The sequence below is a fragment of the Pelmatolapia mariae genome, linkage group LG8 (assembly GCF_036321145.2).
Source record: "Pelmatolapia mariae isolate MD_Pm_ZW linkage group LG8, Pm_UMD_F_2, whole genome shotgun sequence".
NCBI lineage: Eukaryota > Metazoa > Chordata > Actinopteri > Cichliformes > Cichlidae > Pelmatolapia > Pelmatolapia mariae.
The window spans coordinates 18,122,683-18,142,320 of NC_086234.1; the positions used below are offsets into that span (position 1 = coordinate 18,122,683).

At 39.2% G+C, this 19,638-nt stretch overlaps 1 protein-coding gene across 9 annotated transcripts in view; it reads left to right on the top strand.

Moving 5' to 3' along the window:
- Nucleotides 1-19,638, top strand: part of kcnc3b (potassium voltage-gated channel, Shaw-related subfamily, member 3b) — a 55,801-nt gene that overhangs the window by 23,053 nt on the left and 13,110 nt on the right. For 2 of the 9 annotated variants that reach the window (XM_063481345.1, XM_063481348.1), the window contains exons 3-5: nucleotides 6,537-7,518; nucleotides 9,408-9,602; nucleotides 10,572-10,700. In XM_063481345.1, coding sequence (XP_063337415.1) covers nucleotides 6,537-7,518; nucleotides 9,408-9,602; nucleotides 10,572-10,693 — 1,299 coding nt within the window. In that variant the 3' untranslated portion in view covers nucleotides 10,694-10,700. Of the gene's footprint in view, nucleotides 1-6,536; nucleotides 7,519-9,407; nucleotides 9,603-10,571; nucleotides 10,701-11,513; nucleotides 11,535-16,856; nucleotides 16,898-19,638 lie in introns of all 9 variants that reach the window. The other 7 variants (XM_063481344.1, XM_063481351.1, XR_010094547.1 and 4 more) reach the window with 6 other exon arrangements.

A 19,638-nucleotide genomic window follows, 5' to 3' on the forward strand; every position in this document is an offset into this window, starting at 1 on the left:
TTTCAGGGCTTAGAGCTGGCACTGACTATAATTTATTATAATCCTGTTTGTTCTCCAGGTGGACGATGGCGGCTCCTCAGCCACTGTTAGGTCATCACTTACAATTTTGCAATCAGAGAGGGGTCAGAGACTTCGTTCCCATAATGTGTGTAATACCTTAAGATATTAGTGTACTGGTACACCTGAGATTACAACCACATTACAACTACAAGCAACTCTAGCTGGGTGCAGAATATATATGTACACATATAATGCACAATGAACGGTGTAATGTGCAATTAACTTAAACAAACTTAAACAATACCCTTTCTCAACTTGCTCTGTTTTTCTGTAAGTCAGCCAATGCCTCTCATTAAGAGCAGTCAGACTATGTGCCAGCTCAGCAGGTGTTAAAGGTTTTGGCACGGTGAATCAAAAATATACAGTGCCTCTGAATTTTATTACATCAAGTATAGTTTTAAAACTGTTCCAGATTAAATTATAACACCCAAAATATCAGTTTAAATTCCCCCTTGTATTAATTTAGTCTTTTATAAGTTAAAAATAACAGCTGAAGAGTTGATGTGCCAGCATTACAGGTACAGTTGTCTATACTGTGCAAAGGTTTTAGGCAGGTGTGAAAAATGCTGTAAACAAAAGAATGATTTCAGAATTATAAATGATTGTTTATTGGCCCTAAATGTATTCTGCAGCAGGACAATGACCCCAAACATAGAGCGAAAGTCATTATGTACTATCTTCAGCGTAAAGAAGAACAAGAAGTACTGGAAGTGATGGTAGGGCCCCCACAGAGCTCTGATCTCAATATCATCAAGTGTGTCTGGGATTACATGAAGAGACAGAAGGATGTGAGGAAGCCTACATCCACAGAAGATCTGTGGTTAGTATTCCAAGAAGTTTGGAACAACCTACCGGCCGAGTTCCTTCAAAAACTGTGTGCAAGTGTAGCTAGAAGAATTGATGCTCTTTATGAAGGCAAAGGTGGTCACAGCAAATATTGATTTGATTTAGATTTCTGTTTTGTTCATTCACCGCATTTTGTTGATTGATGAAAATAGATGATTAACTCTTTCATTTTTGCTTTGTTTTGTTTTGTTTTCCCTTTATGTTGAGTTAACTAGAGGTATTTTTGTTTTTTTGGTTAAAAGAAAATGTTATTTAGTGTAAACAGAAGTGATTCTTGCAGCTGGAATCAAATCAGCTTTTAGATGTGTGTGTTTGAATAATCTAAACAGATCTGCTCTGTTTAAGACAAAATTCTGTAACAAATCGAGCTCGTGAACAGTGCGCTCAGCTACATTTGGTTTAGCAGAAATATTATTTTCACTGTATTAAATTTGTGAGCTGAGCTCAGTCAGATCGGCTCAAACAAAGTTGTTTAACTTTCGTATTTTGGTGCTAATATGTGAGTAGATAAAAATTGGCCTTTTTTAAAATGATGTATAAAAGCTTAAGGTGTATGCATCTAAGGTGTCTGAGCCCACATAATTATATTATATATAGGTATATGAGGTACGTGAATGAAAAAAACAACAACATGAAGACTAAATTCAAAAGTGAAAAGAGATTGAAACACCCACTGGACACTTTATTAGGTACACTTTGCTTCGTATTGGGTTGGACCCTCTCTTTCCTCCATAACTGCCTTAATTCTTCATGGCATAGATTCAACAAGGTGCTGAAAACATTCCTCACAGATTTTGATACATATTGATACGACACCATCACAAAGTTGCTGCAGTTTTGTTGACTGCATTTCCATAATGAGGATCTAGATGCTCTACTGAGTGAGATCTGGTGACTATCTTGTTCAAGAAACCAGTTTGCATCATGCCACAATTTCTTGCTGGAAGCAGCAATCAGTACATTGTACACTTTTAACCATCTCCATAAAGGTCTGGAGATGGTCAGCAACAATACTCAGGCAGGCTATGGCATTTAAACAATGTTCAGCTGGTGCTAAGCATCTCAAAGTGTGCTAAGAAAATATCTGCCACAACACCACACCAGCCTACTGGCCTGAACCGTTGATACCAGGCAAGATGGATCCAGCTTTCATGCTGTTTACACCACATTCTGACTCTACCACGCGAACGATGTCACAGACCTCAAAACTCATCTGACCAGAGGAAATGTTTCTTCTGCTTACCAGTTTTGGTAAGCCCCTTCAAATTATATTCTCAGTTTCCTGTTCTTGGCTCACAGCTGTAGCCCAGCTGTAATCTTCTGCACACCTTGATTGTAACAAGTGGTTGTTTAAGTTACTGTTGTCTTCCTATCATTCTCCTCTGACCTCTGGCATCAACAAGGCATTTTTGAGAGATGCTGCTCACTGGATGTTTTCTCTTTTTCAGACCATTCTCTTTAAACCCTCGAGATGGTTGTGCAAGTAAATCTCAGTCGATCAACAGTTTCTGAAATGCCCAGACAGTCTCTCTGGCACCAACAACCTTACCATGTTCAAAGTCACTTAAATCTCCTTTCTTTCCCATTCTGATGCTCGATTTGAACTTCAGGAGGTTAAAAAATGCATTGATTTACTGCCATTAGATATTTACATTAACAAATAGCTGAACATGTGTACCTAATGAAGTGGCTGGTAGTGTAGATTCTACCACTTTTGTGCTAGAACGATTAGATGGACGTATTTGACATTCAGACATTCACCTAATTCAGCTTTGTGTGAGATTCAGTAATATAAACTAGCTTTATGCATAAGTTCCTAGCAGCTTTGAAATCATTTGTATGGAATAACATGTTGGAAAAAGACACAGAGCTCCATCTGTCCCTCCGTTTGACAGAAGTTGCTAAGGCCTGTCATTTATTATTAGCCTTCAGTCTCTTGTTAGGTTTGCTTCTTTTTCTTTGGCTCCCGCTCTTCCTCTCACCATCATTTCCGTCATACTTTTTGTCCTCTTGCTTGTCATTGCAAAAGTCGTCTTTTCATCACACAGTCACATCACGTTAACATCATCAGAACAATGAGCAAATCTTGCCTCAGTCACATGTCTGAGTTTTGTTAACCGTTTTGGCATTCGTCCATCCTTCTCACCTCGCTCGTATTACTCTATGTCCTTGCTTCTGGACTGCTTCAGCTTTTTCCTTTGTGCTTCTCCACGCATGGATCCGCATCGTCTGGTCTCCCTCCCACTTGTCCACCCCCTCCTGTGTCTCCACCTGTGTAACCTACATAAACGATACAGCGTTATTACGGTTTTGCCACAAGTTTCTTTTTGCAGTCTCTTGTGTATGTGTTAGCTCGTACAAGCGCAAAGGACAACATGAAAAAGCTCACTTTGAAGACAAGATCTCACACTTTTTTTCCAGTCTCTGCATCCTCATGCTTTCTACAGTTGCCCATGCTTATCATCTACTCAGTTATTAACTATAATTATTTTTATAATTTTATAATTTATTATAATTATATAATTATTATTATAATCCTTGCATCAGTAATGTCTGATGTCGTAAAGAATAAAAAGAACAGTAGAAACAAAAACAAACAAAAAAAGAGCACAACACTTCAGGGTGAAACTCTCTTCGTTGTTGTGATTTGTACTTGTGAAGACTTTCTGGTGCTCGGCCAATAAGGGAACATCCTGTGCTGGTCCCACTGGTACTATCCCGCTTCACTGGGACGGGAGGGTGGGGGTTGATACCGGGGGTGGGGGGAGGATGGGGGAGTGTAGAGGGTGTTTGAGAACCTCAGTGTGTGTGTATGTGTGTGCTTTCATGATACAGAGGAGGAGAGTACTGCAGCAATCTGAGAAAGTAGGTCAGACACCAACTAGTGAGAAACATAGCAGAGGAAAAAAAGAGGTAGAGAGTAGAGATGGAAAAGAGAGGGGAAGAAAGAAAGAGCATAGATGGTAGAGGAGAAGGAGAGCGGGAGGGAAAACAGATCAGAAAGGACGGCAGATGCTGCAAGAATGACAGACCAAAGCAAAAGAGAAAAACAGGAGCAAATCTAATGATATACATTACCAAACTATTTGGGCTGCAAAGAGGTAGCCTGTAAAAAAAAATGCAATTACACTTTCTTGATTCATTGAGCCAACATTAAACAACATAAAACAACATTACAACCAACGAATGGTCGAAACAATCAAAAAGAATTACAGAATGGACACCAACTTACTGATTTTCCTGGAAGGTCAAATCTTTGGCTAAATGCTCGTTGGCTAATGTCCTCAATAAATACAACCGCTCACAGTATTAAGCCTTCTGCCCAGTCTGTTTCTGTCATGAAGGCACTTAGAGAAAATATGTGTAGGCTCTCATCCAATTTCCAACCCAAAGAAAAGGGATGGTGGGGGGGAAGGAGACCTTTCAAGAAACATAAGTGGCACTGGTTGCTCTTTTTGCCCAGTTATAAAGCCTCTTCTTATAAACATTTTGCTCTTGATATTACATAAGTGCATAATGCCAAAAATACAGGCTGGCACTCACAATATGCTGAGGGCACTCATGGTTCTTATATATATGGACTCCACTCAAGTATGAATTACCTTTCTCTTTTGCTCCTCGGGCCATGGTTGTGTTTTATTATTTATTTGGTAATGCACAAAGTATACTGCATCTATAAATACACTGCAGGGCTTAGGAATGGACCACAATGGGGAAAGACTGTGCAGCAGCCACTCGCACACTGGTGTCATCACAATACTGTCATTGATTCGTTGACAACTGAACAAGTTACAATGAAATGAAAAGATTGGCTTCATATAGTAAACTGCAGATCACGCAGATGAGCTAGAAACAAACTGGAAAACAGAGATGTCTGAAGCGGGACAGTGTGATGGTTTAAATTAGCTTGTTTTTCTTTCTGTCAAGGAAAGCTGCAGAGATTTCTGAAGTGAAGAGGCAAACCCATGGGATGCAAAATATTGTAGTATATAGAAAGGATCCAGGTTGTGGAAAGATAAGCAATACATTTCTCACAAGAGGTTCACAATAACAACATAATAATTCAAGAAAAAAAATGGGAGTTAAAGTGAGTTGTTAGTTTTAATAGGCCAAATACAACCATAGCATTAAGAATATGAACACCAAGTATTAAGTATTGACAAGACTCGTCAAAATATCCAATTTAAAAAAACACACACAAGTAGGCCAAATGATATGATTGTGTGAAGGGTAATGTTACCTTAAAGCATCTGCATGATATTTAAATGAGCAGTGAGGTTAATGAAATCTTCATAACCATGGGATTCCAAACAGTACTGTGAAAAACTAACTAAATACACCCAGTGATTGTTTTGGCTAATTTGCAGAGCGACCTTTAGCAGGAAAAACTTGAATTAATTGTTTTCTGTATGTCTCTCACGTCACTGTGAGGAAATTTTGGCCACTCTTCCTTTTATTTATTTACAGCTCTTTTAAGGTTTCATCATTTCAGTCAGTTTGAGCTCCACATTTGGGACGTTGCAACAGATTTGTTGCTGTGTTTGGGGTCATTGTTACATTGTAAAGCCAAGCTTTAGCTGATGGACGAAATGGCCTCACATTTGACATTTAATAGTTTGGCATATAGATCACTGGCTGCAAGCTGCCCAGGTCCTGTGGCTGCAAAACAGTTGGCATGAAGTGTTTTTGGTGATGTGTTTGGTTTTCTGCAAACGCGGTGCTGTCTATTTAACCAAACTTTCTTTGGTCGTGTCTGTCTGTAGTTTATTTAGATGCAACTTTGCAAATCTAAATCATGTTGCCAAGTTCTTTTTAGACAGCATTTCTCTTATCAACCCTTTCAAATAAGCCATACCTATTAGTCTTTTTTTCATTGCACCTTCATGAACTTTAAACTTTAACATGCACAGTTGGATTTTGGGGGGAATTTGCTGGGATGTCCACAACTAGGAAGATGGTGACATTGTGTTAACACACACTTGAATGCTCTAGACCGGGAAACTGCCAAAACCTCTGGTTTTATAGAGGTGCTCACACTTGCTAATGATCAGTTATTTGGGTCAATTTGATTATCAGCACTGGCTGCTAATTACTAAGTAAGGTGTACTTAGTTTCTTTGCATAGAGCTGAATAAAGTCCTGTGAAAACTTCTTTCTCCACATGACTGTAATCTGGCAGACATATTTTCAGTTATTTATTTTATCCTTTCCGATTAAAAGTTCTATTTGTGGACTACATGCTTCTGAAATATTTTTTATAGCTTCCTGCACACTTTTTGTTTTCTGGTTAAGATGTGGTAATTAGTTGGAATATGCAGGATACACATTGACATATTAAGACATTTTTTAAATATTGAGTTGAGTATTAACTGATAGTATACTATTTAAGGGTATAAGTGTTATACATTCACTGGTTGTTAAATTTAATTTAATGCAATTAAATTGAATGAATAATTAATGCATTTACTTTTGCAGTTGGCTTGAGGTTTTATACTGTTAAAATGCTGACTTTTTCTCTGATGTCCTTTGCCTTGCTGGATTTTCATAATTTGACTTTTTTCTTTTGCTCTTTCTCTGATTTCTCTTCCTACATTAACTCTTTCTATTTACCCTTTTCTTCATTCTTTTCAGTATGTGGCTTTTATCTCCCTATTCTTCATCCTCATCTCCATATCCACGTTCTGCATGGAGACGCACGAGGCCTTCAACACCATCCTCAACAAGACAGAGAACGTCACAGTGGGCAACATGACTCGTGAGGAGATAGTTTATGAGGTGGTGACTGACAGCTGGTTGACATATGTGGAAGGTGTGTGTGTCATTTGGTTCACCATTGAGGTCCTGCTTCGAGTCACCTTCTGCCCAGACAAGTTTGAATTCTTCAAAAGCACCCTCAACATCATCGATTTTGTTGCCATCCTGCCCTTCTATCTGGAGGTTGGTCTGAGTGGGCTGTCCTCCAAAGCTGCCAAGGATGTCCTGGGGTTCCTGCGTGTTGTCCGATTTGTTCGTATCCTCCGAATCTTCAAGCTGACTCGCCACTTCGTAGGTCTCCGTGTCCTTGGCCACACCCTGCGTGCCAGTACCAATGAATTCCTCCTGCTCATCATCTTCTTAGCTCTTGGTGTCCTCATCTTTGCCACTATGATCTACTATGCTGAACGAATTGGTGCAGACCCAGATGACCCAACAGCCAGTGCCCATACCAACTTCAAGAACATCCCCATTGGATTTTGGTGGGCCGTTGTGACCATGACCACGCTGGGTTATGGAGATATGTACCCGGAGACATGGTCAGGGATGCTGGTGGGTGCGCTGTGTGCCTTGGCTGGTGTGCTAACCATTGCTATGCCTGTACCTGTCATTGTCAACAACTTCGGCATGTACTACTCTCTGGCTATGGCCAAACAAAAGCTTCCCAAAAAGAAGAACAAACATATCCCCCGAGCGCCACAACCAGGGTCCCCCAACTACTGCAAGCCAGATGCCTTGGCGATGGCTACTGCATCACCACAAAGAATCTTGGGAAATGTCTTAGGAGGAGTGATGGGGTCTGGAGGAATAGGAGGTGACTGTCCTCTTGCCCAAGAAGAAATTATAGAGATCAACAGAGGTGAGTGTTTGTTGTTGTTTTTTAATGCTGCTTATGTTTATCATGAGAAAATATGCAATCTTTTTTACTGTTGAAAAGATAGGAATGAATAAATGTGTATGTTCAAGATAAAATTCAAGTTTCACTATATTGTTTACCACTTTAAAATCAAAATAAGCAATCTAAAACGAACTTGCATGATTGGAATCAATATGACAGTTTGCTCATGGTAGTTTGAGGCGTAGAAAAGGATTTTAGACTTTTAACTGAGAATGAAGAGTACCAAAGTGTCAAGAGAAAAAAGTGCCATCAAGAAGAGATGCATAGCTGATTCTTGAGCCACCCTGGAGAAATTGCTGGCCCATCACAACTCATATGTAATTTATGATCAACTGGTAGGTTCACAGTTGCCTTAAGGCCTCCATCTGTCAGGGGGGGGAAAAACAAACATTATGGAAGGAAAATGACCTCAATTATCTTTTAAAACAGCTTAATGCATCTCAATTTTGAGCTGACTTCCCGAATTGAGGAAAGTCAGCCCACATATTATCTCTCTGGCATTAGCAGTGAAATCAGGAGGCGAGGTAATTTGGCTCTTGGTGCGCTTTTTACATGCTTCCGCATCAGGCGTCAGTCATATGCCACAATAATGCACCTTAAATGCATTACTCCAATGGCCTGATCATTAGTGAGTCAGAAAACATTGGTTTCTTCAGTGCTTTTACTACATCTTGTCTGCTTGGCTTTTTTCCAGGTATTTGTGGGCGGTGTCTTTTCTTTCTTCTTTTCTTTCTTTTTTTCCTTGTTTTTATTAGCAAGTTGTATCAGTCAAACTTTTGATAGCAGACTCCAGACTTGGAAAGTACAATCAAGTAAAAATTTCATGTGGCGGTCCTCTGATTTCATGGTTTATGAATAATCATACCTACTCAAAATATATATTCCTTATTTACTGTTTTATTTTATTTTAAATAAGACACATTTTTATATGCAAAGCTTGTCTACTAACATATCTTTGCATGACTCATAGTTCCATATCATTCATATTAATCTTGGTGCGGCCCTCAGCTCATTCACTGCGTAGAACAAGAAATTTTCTTCTGGTTGGCTTCCCCTTACAAACAGAAGGGTTGACCAGAACATGCTTTATTTTCCTACACTAAAGTAGTACACATTAATTTAATTTTATTAATGCCAATTAACAAGAACAGTTGCCTCACGGCACTTTATATTGTAACGTAAAGACCCTATAATGTTAGAAATGACCCCAACAATCAGATGACCCCTTATGAGCAAACACTTGGTGACAGTGGGAAGGAAAAACCTTTTTTAACAAGAAGAAACCTCTGGCAGAACCACGTTTAAGGAAGGAAAGCCATCTGCCAACATTAAAGCCTCTCTTTCGATTGGACTCTACTCGCTTTTTAGGGTTTTCCATTAGGTAGTATTACCTGGTACCAAGTACTTTGTTAGCCAGGGTTCCAAGCGAGCTTCATCAAGCTTAAAATGTGACGTCGACAGCCTGCATGCCACTGATTGGCCAGGTAGTGACGGCTCAGGCTGGGTCATGAGAGCGGCTCCTTCACAAAAATCAAACAGAGCATTTTTGAACAAGAGAAATGGTTACAAACAAACCAACACTGTGCTTAAACCATCACCTCAATGTCATTCATTGTTGTTTTGTGTCTTAGTCACATACAAATGATGTCACAGGACTTTCAGGTCGCCTTACTATAACGACCTTACCCCAGTTGTGACCGAGTAGAGCAGAGTCGAGTCAAGTACAGCCGAGTAGGCAGAAAAGAGGCATTAGATATGAAATTGTTTTTTGAGTACACAAACAAGATGTTTAATTTTGTAACACAATGATTCTTCTTTGCGTGTTATTCACTTTCCTTTGCCTCAACTAGATTCTAAGCAGAATGGTGACGCAGCCTCAGCCGCCTTGGCTAATGAGGACTGCCCCACCATCGACCAGGTGCTGAGCCCGGATGAGAGGAGTCCTATTGGGCGAGGCCCCACTCGGGAACGCTACCAGCAGGACAGAGCCTGCTTCCTTCTTAATACCAGGGAATTCCGTGCCACAGATGGGAATGTGCGGAAAGGTATGTTTCACACCAGGAGACGGATATGCAAAACATGCACATCTTATGTAAACAGATCCACACAGCAAGATGTTTGGCACAGTATGATGTAAACATACATTATATATTATATAAGTGCAGAGGCAGCCAATGCAGATAAACTACATATAGGTCACTATACGTTTTGAATGTCACATTCAAACATGCAGGAAAGATGCGCTGGATGGGACAGCACACTATAAACTGAGTTAGGAGACTTCAGTCACAGCTAGCAACAAAACATCCACACATCTACAGTCGTCATTTACCACACATGCATACACACCAAGTTCTTCTGCTCTGCTCTGTTTGTTTCCATCTCTTCACATTCATGTTGTCTGTGTTTCCATCACCGCTTGGTATCACATTTTATTTCTTCTGTCAGACAAGAATCTCTGTCCCTCTACCTCTCTCCTTTTCCTTTCTCTTCACAATGCCTCAGCCGTTCATGTCTTCCATCTTTCCACGGTGTCTGTGAACTTTGTTCTGTGTCTCATGATGTCACATTCATTCATGCTCAAAAACGATCTCTGTCTTTCTCTGTCTTCTGGACTCAGACAGTTGACCATGCATTAATTTACTTCTCGTCACTTCTGTTTCTCCCTGTCTGTTTCTCTCGTTCTCTCTCTCCTGCCTTGTGTTGTCCTTTTATTTACTTTTCCCTCAACCCCTTGACCACTTACCCTCCCAAACTTGCCCCACATCTACCCTCCCGTCCCCGCTCTTTCCCTTTTGAAACCCACGCCCTCATTTCACCCCTTCTTTTCCTTTGTGCTCCACCATAACGCCTTCCCTTTTCGTTGCCCCATGTCCATTATCTTCATGCTCATGAAAACCCAACACCTCATTTACTACTGCAATCCAACTACCACCACTGCCACCAACCTGCACTGAAACACTCCCCCACACTCCCTCCAAACTTTCGACACCCCCCTGTTGACAACAAACTAGAGGCAGCAGCCCTGGCACCCAGCCCAGACTCCCCTCTGACTGAGGATTGGTATAAGATGGAGGGGTCTCTGTTACAGCAGGACCTCAATGCAAACTCCACATCTTCCTGGATCAAACCATAGACCAGAGGTAACACTAAAAAAGAACAAAAAAATTTTTTAATAAAGGAGCTTGTATCCTGGAAACATCCAGAAATTTTTAATCTGGCTGTCCTAGAGGTAGGATGTTTTTTAATTGCACAAACAGCAGTGTAGTGCCCACTTTAACACAGATGCAGCTGCACATGCTACGCATGACCTCAAAAGATATGCAGATACACCAAATGTTTTCACAGTGTTGTGTCTAAATGTTCAATGGAGTTTGTCCTTTGTGTCACCTGTAAGAAGACTGATCTGTGCCTGAACGTGTGGAAAGTGTGCTACCGGTTTTAAGCATTCAGATGCAAACATTTGAGCTCAGGTTAGGTAGCACTTCAATGTGAATGTTGAGGTTTGGGTTGCAAAGGGTATTTCGGGGCTCACCTTGTGATTTCTGAGGTATTTCATCCAATGAGTCCTAACCTCAGCCCAATGTTGTACTTATTATTATAAGTTTGTGAATGACAATCTCAATGAACACTGTACAAGATGTAAAAAAAAAAAGAAAAGAAAAGAAAAAATCTGGAGAGAAAATGTGAAAATTTCGCTGTGATATACACTCAGTAATTACTTGTTTGTCTGTGTGAGAGCTTAAAACCTGCATACAGTCATGAGAGTGCAAGAGCGCATCCATGCGGGTATGCACATGTGCAAATAACACCCAGAAGCTCAAATGAAAAATAACCCCGTTGTTGTGTCCTGTGTCAATAACTAATAAAGCAAGACACTGAAGAAGAACCAATGGGAACAGCGGGTCATGTTGTTGTCTGATGTGCCTCTGTGTTGTTGTTGTCTCTCTCTTCAGGTTGTGTCATATCACGCGTGTGTATGTGCGCTTTTTTCATTCTTACATGTTATACACTGTGTCTCTGTCCTCTCAATGCCGTCTGAGTGTTGTGTTTGTGTTTGTCGTGTGTGGCTTAATTTAGTTTTTTCCCTTCCTATTGTGTTTTACTCCCTACCCCACGGACCTCCACCTTGGTAAACAGAAGTGCACACTGCAATTTAAAAAAAAATGTTTGACTATAAACAACACCTTTCTATTTACACCTGTTTATATAATATGTACATGTACACTGGTTGTATGCACTAACAGTGGCATTTGTCCCTGCTACGCCATGATGTGGCCACAAGGATTTGCAAAATTACATGTACATATGCACCATTTCTAATCAGCTGGTCTGCACTGATACACATTGTGATTGCAGTGCTGGATATCACCTTTCCAAGGCCCAAGGTAACTGGGGTCACTGGAGCCATCTGTGTCAGGGGATATCACTTTGTGAAACATGGCACGCTTAACACTACCAAACATTTTAAAGAATGTGTTAATCAAAAAACAAACAAACAAAAAATCGACCTATAAATCAGTTATAATACCAGAGTGCTAATTTACAAAATAAGCGTGTAATGGATCTGAAATACTATCCCCTGACCGTATAACTGTGCTTTCAGTGCCTAGTGTAGTCCAAAGATTAGGACCTTTTGTATGAGTACTGTGGAGAAATCAGAAGGAACATAAGCTGCACTTGGTGACTGAAACACTTACCGACCAGACAGAAAGACAAATGCTATGACAGAGTTGACCGAAAAAGCGGCTTCATGCTGTCTAAGGTAAGCGAGCCTCGAGCTGTCCGAGCCTTTCAGTTAGAGGTTGCTGACATCGCAGCAGTTTTTAATGGTTTTCTATATGTAATATAAAATCTAGGTGCTACAAAGATCCCTCTTTAAAACAAATCAGGAGTCCATTGAGCAAAACAAGTGCTTGGGTTATTAGGATGCTGCTTAGAGCTTGTAATTTGTAGGTAAGCGATGTATAAAAGTCTTTATTGTTTTAGTGTGTATTTTAATGTTGAGCCTTGTGCACTGAGGGAAGAGACTGTACTAAGTGCTTACAGTAAATACCAAATAAATTTGATCTGTTTCTTACTTTCTCTGACACCTGATTCTCTAGTATCTGATAACAAGATTCCATGTCTATAAGCCCCGTGTTAGACAAGTGACCTGGCCAAGGTGATGTCTACCTCTTTCCTATTGGGGGGAAAAAAAGATAGCTATATAGGAACATTCAAACTTATATGACTAATCTGTTACATTTGTGAATCAGAAGTTTTGAATATCAATTAAATGAACAAAAAGCACTGGGTTTATGACAGTTATGATAGTCCCTGCTCTCCACTTGTTTTTAAAGAGGGATTTCCTCCACGCTGACTAAAAATCATTCTTGTGTGCTTTATTTGTGATTTATTTTGTAGATATATGCATAAGGTGTTTTTGCCAACTTATTTTCTTAGCTTCTCAGATTCTTTTGTTGGATTGTTGGCCATTTGACTTCCTACGCACCCAGTGCTGTATGCATGGCTCACTAAGGTCAAACGGTCAATCACCCCCCTCTGATTGCTCACTCCAAATCACTCCTCCAGACTTTCTTCAAGGAGTTTATATTGGCTTCTGTCTCTCTCTTCCTCTGTCTCTCTTCTTCTCCACACTTTTTCCTCTATATATGTATATGACTTCTTTTTTGTTCTGTTCTGTGTTTCTAACATGCTGTGTGCGTCTTTTATTAAGTATTACTGTGATGTGTTATCCAGCAGTTTTGTAAAAAAAAAAAAAAAGAAGTATTTATTTGAATGCTTTATTGTTTCGAGGTGTATGTGTGTGGATTGAGTTGGTTTATGTTAATTTTAATTATATTTTGCTGTATTCTGTATTTTGTTTTGTTTTTCTCTTGATATTGTGTTTTGTACAAGTTCTTTTTGTTGTTTTGTGTTTTGTGACTTCCCTCGTGTTCTTGCTGTGATCCCCTTTGAGTTTCACCATCACCTGCGATCTGTCTTTTCTGAATCGGAGTGACAAACAAAACTGCCAACAAAACAGCGGAACGAATTAACAGAAAAGTGGTGCAAATCTCGCTGGTTAAAGGCATTCTCAAGAGCATATTTGGCCAAAACGTTCACTACTTATTAGCAAATCCTAAATTACAAAATTACATTCATTTCAGCTAACATGAGCACTTTGCTAGTAAATGTATAAAACTCCACCCACTATAAGTCAGTCAGTCATTGTTAAAACAGATAGCTGCTATCTAACAATGGGGCCTTTCACTACAGCTGATGCAACAACACTGTGAGCACAACACATCCTTGTTTGTGGCTGCTTCCTATAAGGAGGGCTCAATATATGCATGAAGTGTTTTGGACCAAAAATACAGTGGGAAAGGAAACATAGTCCAGTGTGCTCATTCTTAGATGAATTGGTTATTTGTTAAGCTAAATGCAAAGTGCCATGCATTATAATTTAAAGGTCCTTTTGTAGCTGGAAAGAGTTTTAAATGAACTTCTTTGTAATGGAACATTTCCCACTGTGATCAAAGTAGAAAATGACTCAATAGTCACTCACAACAGGATGTGATTACTGAGAGTACAAAGTGATTTAAATGTGGCTGAGAGGACATTTTTGTTTTGGCCATTTGAAGTTCATACCAAGTAAATACAAAATGGGCTGCTAACAAAGCATAATGCAAGGCAATTAATGATTCCACATAAACTTCATGTGGTCAACTACAATGTATCAGTGATATCAGAGTATTTGCTGTTGCGTAAATTGTGCGTTTTCGGCCAAATAGTTGTCCAAATTACCTGAACATCGGACGTTACCGTTCACAAGGTGTTGGGTAGTTGGTGTTAGATTTTTTAATACTTATTAGCAAATCCATACTATGTGCAGTAAATCTGCAGCATTTTCATGGAAGGATAAGTATATAATTTATTTAGAGACTTTAAATAGATATGATGCTGAGGTTTACAGGAAAAAAATGCTCTTCATTGACATTTCATCTGCTCCTTTTTTACCCCATTGTTTGATATTGTTAATTTTGACACAGATTAAAGTAGAGATGGCACGATACCACTTTTTTATGTCCGATACCGATATCATAAATTTGGATATCTGCCGATACCGATATTAATCCAATATAGTGTGTTTTTTAATCAATAAAACTGTTTTTTTTTTAATATCTTGCTGCATTTTGTATAAGTTCATACTCAAGTTTAAATAAACAACAACACTAAAGCTATTCTGTTATACCTGTATGTAAAAAATACACTGCACCCAAAATATTTCATAGTTCAGCAATACTGATCAATCTAATAAACTTAAACCTACTCCATCCTTCCTATTCTGGTATTTTAAAGAGTACTTAGCAGAAATATTAAGCAACCTAACTAATAGGGTTGCAAACTCCCAGCAAAAAAAAAAAAAAAGGGAACCACCCCCACCCTCCACCTCATGATGCTTAATCGACGTAATCAACTTTAATTTGATGCAGTGTGAAAAAAATGCACAGAAATAAATTATTTTTCAAGAATAATTAAATATATGCAACATCTTTCTTCTACAGAATTGCAGACTGCACAGATGGTGCCTTCCCAAAGGAAAAAGTACTATAGCTTACTAGGGTATATTAGACTTAACAGTTACTATATACAGTAATGGACTTCTATACATTTTACATCAGATTAAAACTTTGGATGTAAGATTCAGATAATTATTTATTAAAAGCTAGACATTTTAAATGAGAATAAGAAAGATAAGTATGTCTTTGTGCCCCCTTTTCCCTGTTAATGCCCTATCGGCCCCCCTGGCTAAACTTTGCTAGATCCGCCCCTGCACAGTTACCAGCCGTCAGCTACGTAGAAAAGGATCCTGGTCTAGAAAGTAATATTAAATAAATTCTAACAACAGCTTATCAAGGTTAAACGTGCTGCTGTTGTTCAGCCGCTGGTTTCCTCTTTCTGGTGCAAAGTGGGCCAAAAACAAAGAAGAGAGAAGGACTCACGACAGAAAAGCCGATCAGCTGATCATTAAGCAGTTTCACGATTGAAGTAGCAGCAAGAGAGGGAGAGAGAAGAGGCTCCATATATCGGTTGTTAAGCTTAACGTAGGTACGCTTTACAAACATTCAGAGATGAACTTACACACTTGCTTTACTTCTCTCTGGGATAACTTCCTCGGAGATGAAATGCTGGATTGCTAGCGAGGCTACAAATAAACACAGCTCTCTATCACGTGAGCACACTGCTTCGACGTGCTACGGTTATGAGCCGAGTTACGTCGTGTCGCAAGTTTTGTGAGGTGCTTTTTTGATATTTAATGGATCGGATTACATTTTTTAATTTCTCGCCGATATCCGATCCAGTAATTTAGGTCAGTATCGGACCGATACCGATACTTAATATCGCATCGGTCCATCTCTAGATTAAAGTTAACTGTTGGCAGAAATATTTTTCAAGCCACCACAGACCTGTCTGTTGTTTCTGTCTGTGCTCGCGGCCATTACCAGAGCTACACGCTATCTCTAAAAGTAACTCCTAAAAGCCTTTTCCTATAACCCCTGTGAAAGTGTGTTTTATGTGGTAACACTTGTCAGTCCTCTCATGTGTTCTCTTTACGGTTGACACAGTATGTAAAACTCGCTCTACATTGCCATGCATGATCTGATATTTGTAACAGTACCACTGTGTGTGTCTTACTGTGTTTCCCCCATCATGCTCTGCAAATATTCTCTCTGAGCCAGATTTTTACCGATACACATATATGCACAGCGTATATTCACATATATGTACAAGAAGCAGGGACATAAAATATTAATTGGGTTCGACATGAACTGCATAGGTCTGACCTACATGCTACAAACTAGAGGATGTAGGATACAGCTGGATGTTATATCTTCTCTAGAAGATATAGTAGGAACTGTATGTAGTGTATGCACATATTGAGGCTTCAGTAATGGTCATGACCAAATCAGTACATTTCATTATTGGTAACAGGAGATCATATGATCTTTATACCATGTAAGAATGAACCAGTGTGCATGTGGCCATTCTTAGAAAAGAATTAAACAGTCAATGAAGCTATAAACAGTGATCGAAAACAGGTTATTGCCTTCATACATGCATACAGTACACTCTGTGTGTACTGTACAGTGTGTTTTTTTAAGGCTATTTTTTTAGTCTTAATTTCACATGATTATGTGCTTGGTAAACAGTCTGGCAACAATATTTGCAGTGCTGTCTCTGTTCCTCTGTGTCTTCCCTCGACATAGCCTTCTCCTTGTGTGATTAACACTCATTCTCCATCCCATCCCCAGGCCGCCACTGCAGTGCAAGTGTAACTAAAGTCTGACTCTAGGTAGGTACATACTCCCTCTATAGTGTAAATTAAGTGTGACTTTGGGCAGGAATTGTGTCATCACTGAATACAGTGACAGCCAGACTCACCGTTTCCCTTGATAGAGAATCCCAGAGCACAAAACCACAGATGATTGTTGTTGTAAATGCAGCAGATAGCCCAGAGAGGAGGCGAGCAGACTGTGAGAGACTGCAGTGGCCGAGACATGATTAACTTATTTTATTTTCATTTCACAATATTTCTTCTTCTTGGATTTTTTTAAACAAAGTCTGTATGTGACAAAAGCAAACTAATGTCAGCTAAACAACCATCACAACCATGTTACCACCTGATCTCACCGCTCTCTATCACTTTCACCTTTCATATAATCAAAAAATGGGAACTGCTTTTCTGTCTCTCAATTTCCATTTTTACTGATATGTCATTCGGCAAGTGTTACGAATCACATTAAAAAGCTTGATTGAAGGAATCAGTTTATTAAATGTCAATGAGATCATATTAAAGCCAGAAATTAAGAAGACCACCATTACCAACTTTATTTCAATATACACTCACGGGCCACTTTATTAGGTGCATCTTGCTAATACCGGGTTTGACCCCTTGCTGGTCGATTTTGATGATGATGATTTTATGATAGGATAACACAGTTGCTGGATATTTCTCTTGCGCATCTATGGTGAACATCTCCTTTTCTACAACATCCCAAAGGTGCTCATTGTGATGCTGAAGAAAACACTTTGAGATTATTTGAGATTTGTGACATTGTGCTTTATCCTGCTGGAAGCAGCCATCAGAATATTGGTACACTTCTGACCATGTTCATAAAGGGATGGATAACTAAATATCCCCAGCACCATTACACAACCAGCAGCTTGAACCATTCATAGGTTCATGCAGTTTACACCAAATTGTGACCCTGTCATCCGAATGGAATCGAGACTCAGGTCAGACAATGTTTTTCCAATATCCTGTTGTCCAGTTTTAGTGAGCCTGTGGCAATCATATCCTCAGTTTCCAGTTCTTAGCTGACGGGAATGGCACCCGTTTTATTCTTCTGCCACTGCAGTACATCTGCTTTCAGAGATGCTCTTCTGCATACCTCAGTTGTAGCAAGTGTTTATTGTCATCATGAAGCAGTCTGATCATTGTCCTCTGGCATCAACAAGGCATTTTCACCCAGAGACATGCAGCTCAATAGATATTTTTGCTCTTTTGGACTGTTCTCCATAAACTCTAGAGGTGTTTGTGCGGGAAAATCCCAGTATAGCACTTTCTGAAATCAGACCAGCTTGGTGCTAAGTCACTGGCACCAACAACCATATCCTAAAAGCCTAAATAAACTGATTTGCTGACATGTGGTTGGCTAGTTAGATGCTTGCCATATTTAACAGCTGAAAAGGTGTACTTAATAAAGTGAGTGAGTGTATATACAACATAGCTATTACGTGAGCAGAGTGGAACACTTAGCATGCTGCATGGTGATCTTTAACAATATATAGAAAATACTGGAAGGAATTTGTGACTGAAATCAAAGAATCGACTTTTGTCAAAAGTTCTTATAAAGGATTATTTTTTGTGAACCCCCATAAATCATACGTCATATCTTCAGGTCTGCAGAGCATTAATCCAAATTAGTAGTTGTCTAATATTCAGCCTTTACTATTTTTGTAAATCTTCACGATTATGACTATTCTGTTTCCCTTTTTAAAGAAAAGAAAACATATTTTCTTACGTGTGAGTCTGAACAGTAAACTTAAAATCATGTTGGATTTCAAGCATACATTATGTCATATAAAGATCTTTGTTTGTTAGCTATAGGAAAGGCACCTTCAGATTATTTCAATTTGACTATTTTAACTGTTAAACAATATTAAGAATAAATAAGCAGAGATGTTTGAGTTTTGATCTTCAACTCTCACTCTGAAAGTACACTATCAAGCGTTGTTCAGTTCCAACAACAAAGCAGGTTTGTTTATTTTTTCTCCTCCCGTGTTGTACTCAGTCAGCAGTCTTTCTATACATGGCTGCCACTTGATGAAAACTGACAGTTTGTCTTGATGCATTTGCGTGGTATGAGAAAAACGTTCCTCTAACTTAACTTGAGAATGAAGCAGCATCAGATTTGCCAGGCAGCTTTTCAAAAGTGTTTGTGGTATGTTACGCCAAAGATGACCAGTACAGTGACATATTAATGATGCAAATATGCATCATTAATATGTCACTGAGCTACCATCTGACGAAAGTGTTTGAGTAAAAAAAAAAGAAATACTTTGATTTAAGGTTGGTTATCTAGAGTGGTAGAATCGGCCACTTTGACCCTGAATGTTGTCATATTTTTCCATTGCAACAGGAAGAAACAAAGGGTGTCACACTGGATCAGTGTGTGTTCTTTGTTGTCTGACTGCGGCCTTATGGTGGATGGAGTTTGACAAAAATTTACATACATAACTTAAGTGTGCAAAAACCACAAACTCTGCTCCAGCATCACAGTGTTAGAGCATTACATTCATTTCAGCTAACATGAGCACTTTGCTAGTAAATGTATAAAACTCCACTCACTATAAGTCAGTCAGTCATTGTTAGAACAGATAGCTGCTATCTAACAATGGGGCCTTTCACTACAGCTGATGCAACAACACTGTGAGCACAACACATCCTGTTTTTGGCTGCTTCCTATAAGGAGGGCTCAATATATGCATGAAGTGTTTTGGACCAAAAATACAGTGGGAAAGGAAACATAG